This window comes from Nomia melanderi, chromosome 1 (genome assembly GCF_051020985.1).
Source record: "Nomia melanderi isolate GNS246 chromosome 1, iyNomMela1, whole genome shotgun sequence".
NCBI classification, from domain to species: domain Eukaryota; kingdom Metazoa; phylum Arthropoda; class Insecta; order Hymenoptera; family Halictidae; genus Nomia; species Nomia melanderi.
In genome coordinates, this window is record NC_134999.1 from 3413270 (window position 1) to 3422317 (window position 9048).

General features: G+C 25.0%; 2 protein-coding genes across 2 annotated transcripts; both read right to left on the reverse strand.

Annotated features, from left to right (window-relative positions):
- Window positions 1-75: 75 nt before the first annotated feature.
- Mpp6 (M-phase phosphoprotein 6) lies at window positions 76-1521 on the reverse strand. Its single transcript, XM_031978866.2, has 3 exons — window positions 946-1521; window positions 753-853; window positions 76-444 (listed from the first exon to the last, which is right to left on the reverse strand). The coding sequence occupies exons 1-3, from the start codon at window positions 991-993 to the stop codon at window positions 144-146; spliced, it is 450 nt and encodes a 149-aa protein (XP_031834726.1). The 5' UTR covers window positions 994-1521; the 3' UTR covers window positions 76-143.
- A 49-nt stretch (window positions 1522-1570) lies between these two features.
- Mic26-27 (MICOS complex subunit 26/27) lies at window positions 1571-5017 on the reverse strand. Its single transcript, XM_031978606.2, has 6 exons — window positions 4808-5017; window positions 4348-4529; window positions 4110-4234; window positions 2952-3185; window positions 2490-2629; window positions 1571-1892 (listed from the first exon to the last, which is right to left on the reverse strand). The coding sequence occupies exons 1-6, from the start codon at window positions 4820-4822 to the stop codon at window positions 1854-1856; spliced, it is 735 nt and encodes a 244-aa protein (XP_031834466.1). The 5' UTR covers window positions 4823-5017; the 3' UTR covers window positions 1571-1853.
- Window positions 5018-9048: the final 4031 nt, after the last annotated feature.

The window sequence follows — 9048 nt, forward strand, 5'->3', positions numbered from 1 at the left end:
TTCACCTAATAATACCACTAAAGAATATAAATATCAGCCGAACTTTGAAACGTATAAACATTTAAAGCCTACTAATGAATTTAAAAATTTTGTTTTAATTAAAATCCACTGCTTATATATATACAAATAATAATTATTTACTACTAATCTTGAGGTTTCAAAAACTTTGGCTTTTTTGATTTTGGTTCAATAGATTTAACATTATTTTTTTGTGAATGTTTCTCATAGGATTCAGGTTTTGTTTTATTCTTGAAGTTTTTCCAATGTTCTACCATTTGCTCATCTGAAATATCTGTTTCATTCTTCAATTCCATTGAAACACGTTTTTCATTTTGTTCTGCTTCCATTAATTTTTCAATTTCAGGATTCATTCCTTGATAACTTAATCTACCATCAATTAATTTTTCACAAAAGACGTAACTAGGTTCTATGATGAATCTTTCTCTTAAATACATAAGAAAAAAATAAATAAAATTTGTATTCCTTAATTTCATAAGTTACTTAAATATATAATTACATAAAATATATTAATTTTTATTCTTATTTGATAACAATTATATACATATATTCTTAAATTTGATAATAATTAAATTTCTTTACAAACAATATTAATTACTGTAAGTTCATGTAATCTATATTTTATATAAAAATATAATATATTAAAACTGGATGTTACATAAATTTTAATTTTTTCGATAATTAATTTTAAATAATTAACCCTTTTATAGAATTGAAAATTAATAAAAACTTACGATTCTTTTTTCATACGTTTTGTGAGTTCATTTCCAAAATATTCTTCACCTTCTTCTTGAAATTGTTGCTTTTCTACCTTCTCCTTAGTACGTTTCATAAACTATATTAAAGAAAATATAATTTAATACAAAACAGTATCTTCAATATAATTTTTCATAACATTGAAAAGCGTTTCGAAATAATTTAACTTACTTTCATTTCTAATATACTTTTTGATAATTTTGCTTTGTTGGAACTCATTGTTCTATTTTAAATTACAAATATCAAAAAAATAACTTTATTTGTAATCGTAAATCACATATAAATAAAAATACACGTGATAATTGATATTTCTTCGTTACGAATTTCAACTTGTAACGTGTGAGTGATAGTTATTTGATTTGACCTCACTGAAATTCGTTTTTAATATGTATAACCTATTTGTTTAAAAAAAGTCAATATTTTGTAGCAGGGAGAATTATTGAACTTTATTTTAACTATAATGATTTTAGTTAATTGGGCATATAGTTAGCACGATATGTTTAACGTGAAAATTAGAATCTATCAAGACAAAAAAATAACCTATTCAACAAGCAATTCGCTGCTTGAGAAGGAAAAAAATTATATGCACTATATATACACTTGAAAGTGAGAAATTAATACGATATTCTATTAAAAATAATAAAAGAGAAGTTTTTCATTTTATCTATCGTACAGTTCTGGTTTTGTAATTTTGTGTTTGTATAGTTTCTTGAACGTCTATTTTTTATATTCGCTATTTTATGATCTAACCTAGCAAATTTTGATAAAAAGGAATAGGAAATGGAAAAAAGATGTGTACTTGCAACATTTATTATAGATTTATTATAATATATAGATAATACATAATATAGTGTGTTCTTAGATCACTTAATTTTACATAAAGCGATTAAATATTTTAATATATTATAAACAAAAAAATTGTAGCTAACTTTATAATTTAAATATTATAAATTAATTTTAATTGTGTAATAGAATTTTTTATATTTTTATTAGTATATATCACATTTCTATTAAAACATAGTATAATTTCTGCATCCCATTATCAGAAAATATTCATATGCTACTTTATATATAAAAGTTCATTCTTTCTTCACTTCTGATTTACTTGGTGGATTTTCCTAAAACAAAACCATGCTTGTTAATTATTAATAATGTATACTTAATATAAATTGGTGATAAATATATTAGAAGTATAATGAATCAATATTAGGAGGATAGTTTTAGAGAAATTCAAAAAGGGGAAGACAGGAAGGATACCTAATTTTTATTTAACCCATGTGGTTTGATTGTTTGAATTTTGTGTTTCTATTAAGTGCAGAGTTTCTTTTGGTATAATTAGTTCTAAATGTTAGATATTATTTTCTTTGTTATGGTGTAATGAAGCAGCAGTATGGACTTTTAATGAATCTTCATCGCATGTTTTGAGATCTATAGTCAAAACCATTTTAAAAAAACAAATATCCATCTTAACAATTAATCTATACGTAATTTATAATGTATTTTACTTTATAAGTATATTTTATAAATATCTTTGCTAAATAACTCTTAGAAGTATACTTCAATTGATTATATGCATAAAATACTTATAGTACATATAATCTTTTCAGAATATTTCAAAACAATATGATAAATTAATATGATTGTATATAAAACGAATATGATTAGGAGATAAGGGAGGAATGATGCAACAAGGAATTCGCGTTTTTGCATCCTACCTCCTTTTTCTCAGTTGCAGTATTTGATACTTTCTGTTCAAATGGCCGTGTCAATAATTGAAAGTATTCCGATTCAAGTACATTTTTTACTAATGGTAACTCTCTAAATGAAGTTTCCTCTTTGTTATCTCCTGGCTTAACTGAAATTATGTGCATGATTAAAAATGTATTGTTACATTTAAGTAACAAGTTATATTTCATAAAACTTAATTCATTTTTATACTTTAGTGTCATAAGATACGATGGAATAACTTATTAAATTTTATCATAAAAAGTTTTACTTATATTTGGAGACTATTTTAATAGTAGTTACTAGTATCTACCACTTATATTATTAATGCAGAAACTTGTTAAAATTTGAGAATTTCGAAAAATCTTTTGACATCTAAGGAGACATATAGAATCACCTTAACTTAATTACTTAACTTAAAAATTTAATTATTTCAAAATAATAATACATACCACCATAAATAAAATTGTATGTGATATGTCCGTAATGTTCTACCGTATTAAATGCTTCTTTAGTTTCCTTAGGAAAACAAACAGCTGCAGCAATACCAGTTCCTACTGTAGTATATCCTAATCTTTTAAAAAAACCTCCTCTAAGACCTAGTATAAATCCTGATAACCCACCAATACCAACAGCTCCAAGTCGTGGCATGAGATTGACTTCATCTTGAAGATAATTGATTATGACTATAAAAAATATATAAATAATTAATTTAGAAATTTATAGTTTTTACTCCAATATTTGTAATACGGGAAAGTTAGTTTTATTCACTTGATCTAATTTTTTTTAGTATTATTATTTATCATAATAACATCATACAAATCGTCAATTTTTAAGTTTTACAAACCATCTCTATTTTAACATCTACAATATTGTATTCAAAATAGATATACACATTTTTAATTGCAGTAACTTTACATTTTTAATACACATGCAGTACATAAAATATAATTAATATATGTTTTAATATATATATTTTAATATATATTTTATTTCCTTTTAGCTTTAATTACAGTAGCATACAGTGACTTCCAGAACTAACTTTATGGCTTGATATTATAATTATTTTTATAATAGTAATTAATTGAGATTCTTTTTTTAATAATAGGTCATTTATTAATAGTAACCTTTTTGTTGTTAGTAGGAAGATACGTTGATTCTTACATATCAAATCAGCTTAGGCAATTTTCAGATGTATTATGTATTTTAAGCTGGCAATCAGAGGATTAATAAAGAGATATAACTTACTTAATATGGTGGAGGTAGAACATTAGTCTGCAGCTATATTTTAATACATGAACTTAGAAATTTGGTGTTCATTGGTAATATCATGGATAAAAATGTTTAATCAAACATGTTTAAAAATAAGATTCGAAGTGATAATACAGTTATAAGCTATAAATTGTGGAAATATCAAACCATATAGTCAGAATATTTTTAGGAGTCACTATAAATAAAGTTAATAAAGAGTTTCGGATAAGAACTTTACAATAACAGAAGAGTTAAAAAAATATAAATGAAAAGTAAAATATGTGAATTTAAAATAAACTTATTAAATTTATGAAAAAAAGTATAAATGATAGTATATAATGTTAGATATAAATACTTACATTTAAAATTATCAACGGTTGCTGAAACATTCTTAGAAACATCGTCATACACATGACTTAATTCTTGTATTTGTATACGTACTTTTCTAATATTTTCCTCTACAATAGATCGAGAATATTCTGGGCTAGAGAAGATCATGTAATAAATTATTTTTTAAGGAAGTAAAAATTCATAAAATAATATTTTTTATAAATGAATAAAAATATAATTATCAATATGAATTTACTTGCGCTTTACCATGGCACCTGTTCAGAATACACATCTTCAATTGCATAAATGGGTAGTTTTGATGGCTTTATTAACTTTTCTGATTTTGTCTCGTTACAACATGGTTTAGTCTGCTCTTCTGGTGGATTGGCAGGTTTTATTGCTGGTACTGCAGCGCAAAGTCCACACGGCATCAAAAATTTCTTGAACAACTTCATGTAAACATATAATTGATCTTTTTTACACAGTAATAATGATATTTAAACGATCTGAGAGAAATATTCCTAATTGTTATTTTAAACAGTATTGTGTTTATTTACTATTAAATTCATTGAAATTTAATGAAAATAATGGTTTGCCTACATCTTATTGCAGTAAGTAAGATAAAATAAATAGGACCACATAAATTGAAATTATGTACACATGTTTTATTTTTATCGATAGTATATTTTAACTGATGTAATTAATGTTTATATAACCATATAATTACCAGTGTTCGTTGCATTTTGTAATAAATAAAATTCAGTTTTATAGTAAATCTTATTTACAATTTATAATTCATTCATAAATTAGTTTGAAATGTTTCTAGAAATTTTCAATCTAAGTTAACACGAAATTATATAAATTTCAGCAATGATAAAATACATTCGACAGATGAAAGTTTTTGCATTCTCTTAAATCAGAGACATCTAGCGTTTATCTCAAAGATAAATGTGAGCAGAACAAATTGTTAATGTACTTTTTGTTTTGTTTAAAAACAGATAATTTTACAAAATGATAATTGGTTATTCTTAATTTGACTTACAAAATTATGTTCATGACTTAAATATGTAAATAAATAATTATGCTGTTATGGTAACATACACTAAATAAATGACAAAGTTCGAGCAAGTGAGATCATTATGATTTACAAAGTTACATAAGTCTAAATAAAAATTTTTTATTTTGTTGTAACAACAACAACAACAACAATAATAATAATGTTAATTTAATATTATTACAGTTATATTTTTATAGTTAATATTGTATTAATATTTTCAATTATAATTTCTACATAAGTAGTACATCAAAATTAATGAAAAACTGAGGGTAATTTTTGAACATAAATAAAAATTTATCATAATTTTATTTTATAATTGAAAATTCTGTAATAATTTAAAACTTTATACTGACTTTCGAAATTATTTGTCAAAGTGAAAAAATATAAATGTAAAAATTGAATTAATTTCTAAAATTTTTATTTGCAACAATTGTTTAGATACAGTATTTAAAAGTAAAATAAATATTTCTCCATTTATCCACGTTATGAATGTAATATTCTATGTGCAACATTAATATAAAAACTTTCATTGTTTTTTGATTTTTAAATGTTTTGAATATGATTTGATGATATCATTAACCAATTTTGATATTACAAATTCTGGTAGTTTAACTATTAGTTGATGAATGACCATTTTCAATCATAATAGACCTTTCATTACACACAGGTTTTAAGAAGGAATTAAATACTCAATTTTATGCATATTTTTAATTGTATACTACATATAGTATATACCTATATGATCACATAAATTAATAAATAAGTAAATACATAAATACAACAACGGATATGTACTGTTAGATCAAAATAGCTCTGTATTATTCCATTTCAAAATTACAATTACCGAAACTATTGTTTCAAAACTTTGATTGCAAATTTAATAAATATTTTTTTATTCAAAATTAGTATTTATTAGCATTATAATAAAGTATAGCTTATGTAGAATATAATATAAAACATGTACTTACCAATTTTGTCTGTAACATTTCAGAAAAGTTTATACTAAAACGTGAAATTTAATTGCCAGTGTTAAAACTTACATTATGTCATACAAAACTGACATATTAAAACAACTTCTTGTATACCATTATTTGCAAATATTAATGGCATTTCTCATGGTTGACATATTCGCGACCAGCGTTTGTTTCAGTAGCAATCTTCATAGTTATAATATTTTATTAAATGCAACAATTCATTTTTATAAAATGCGAATAAAATTCAAGAAAAGGATCTCATCAATTTTCTTGACATTGCACCATGCGTTACGAGATACGGAATAAAAACAGGTGTAAAAATAATTTAATTTTCTTTAGACAAGATGCAAAATATTGAACGTCATAAATATGTGACGCTGGTCACGAAGGTATTAACAAAAAGAAGATCAGAGAATTCTTCGAATTTGAACTCTCCTATACCTTTTTGTAGGTACATAATGCTTAAAATACGTCTGAAATATTTATTTAGTAAAAACATAGTAATAATTACTATACAACGACGAACATGATTCAAACGTATTATAATTCTTACTTTTACACCAGTTCTACCGAATTCCATTAAGACACCTGGTTGATAATCATCACAACGATACACTGGTTCCCTACAAGTTATATCTCTTCCAAATATCGTTCCAATGGTAGATTCCAAAAATTTATGTACGTAATTATTCATTACAATTTTGATGAATGATTGCACTATTCTAAATTTTGGATGCTCATAAAAATAAGAAAGCTTCTTACATTTGATATAAATCTAAATATTTATTTTAATTGAGATTATTAAATGAATTTGAATTAGTGGATATTCACTACTTTCACGTTAATCAGTAATTTGTTTGAAGCTTTCTCATTTGAAGTTACCTTTTTCCGTTATTTCTTTATTTTTCCGAATTATGAATTTTAATTCATTTTAAAATAAATTTATTTTAATTTAAAATAGAAACAATAAAAATTAAAGAAATACGACAATTTCTTCGAAGTCTTTTTACTTCTTTCCTTTATGTTTACAGAAATCATAAACAAATATGTTTGTATAGTATTTATTTATTAAATATAAATATTAAATATTAATTGATATAATATATATAAGTAGACATATGTTGCATTTTTTTGTATAATTAACACATATTTAAGTAGTTATCGTTTTCAGTTAAACACTTATAATTTGTTAGTTCAATTATTGTAATGTTTTACAATGATATAGTTTAAAATATACATTTTTTATCATATATATACTCTTAGTGTTCATTTTTATTGCAAAGTCACTATGTATTAACCGTTTCGTTTTGAAGAATATATACATCATACTCAAAGAATTGTCGTTTGCGTAAGAAAAGTGTATTCCGATAACTGAAAAGTTATGTTCTTGATAACATTGCGTGCAATATTTTACGTATTCGGCAACATTTGTTAACTACGCGCTTTGTAGGGAAAAGTTGCACAAAACCGGATCCCACTGTTTTTTATAAGATAAGGGCTACAAAATGTAGCCAAAACGTCATAAAATTAAATATCATCACATTCGGGTGGTCCTCATGACATTATCAAATGAGTCACAGGATAGAAATCATTATAGTGTTTTATACAGACGAAGTTAAAAATTTCATGTTGAAAAGTTTCGGTACTTTTGAAGTAGTTGGTTTGTGGGTGTTTTTTTATATATTGGCATTGAAAAATCCATTCAGAAAAATACTATTTATATTCTATAGTCATCACAAAGTATTTTACCGCTTTATTCATCTTCTTATCACATACCGAAGTAGAAATATTTAATGCTCAGTAAATCAACTAAGGGTCAAAATTTCAGTAAAAATCGGCTACTTGGGTATCGGGCAGGACCGGATTCCTAGTTTTGCCACGTATAACAACAAAAATGGTGATTTTTGTGTAGTTAATAATTAAAATTAATATTATATATAGTTAACATAAACTAAAATTGTTTATAAATACGGTAAAGTTCCTAAACACTTATATACATTTTTATATTAAGAATGATGACACTGTGGAACCAATTTGAACTTTTTTTGTGTTTTGCAATAACCACTAGGTAATTCTTATAGAGTTCCTTACCCTAAATACGAATCCGAAAACCAAATTGCTGGGTCATGTCCAGTTTTCGAAAAACGTGGGTTTTTGTAAAAACGGTCGAATTTTTGGAAGAAATAAGTGTTACGTGAAAACTAAAAACGATAGGCAGTTCAAATTTACCGTAAAAAATAAAGAGGAGATGCCCAAATATGCAGCTATAAAAATTTTGAATATTGGATGTCATTAAATGCTTGTAAATGATGATCAAAGTTTACAAAAGGGTAGATGCACGTACTTTGTACGCACTTCTGTTACATTTATATGAAACGTGCGTTGGCTAGCACGAATTTGCTATGCAGCATTGGATTTTATAGACATTTTTGAAGAGGAAACCCCCCACAGAAAGGGCGAAAACAGTTTTCCTTTCAGACAGATTAAGAAAATTTGCGTTAAGAGCGCGTGTACAGAGCTTTGGCGTTACGCGGCTACCGCTCGCCGTCTAGTTAGGGCCGTGGCTACGCGCTGTATAAACCTGGACCCCAATCATTTCTTCTATGCATATATAATGTGTTATTGTTTTATAAATTTTCATAATAATTATAAGCAAGCTTTTCAAAATTGTTCTGTTTTAAATAATTTGGTGTTTAATATGTGAATACACATACCCAAGTAATGCTATTATGATGATTAACACTAAAACTATCGAATCAGTCGAGATGGGCGATAGAAGTTTAATTATAATCAAGTTAATTATCTTTCGATTATTGATATCTGAAATGTTTTTAAAAATTAATTAGGTTTACTGGAATACTATAACAGATATCCTTTACGAGAATCACCTAGTAGCTATTACAAAACAAAAATCGTGTTGAACAGTGTAATTAGAAT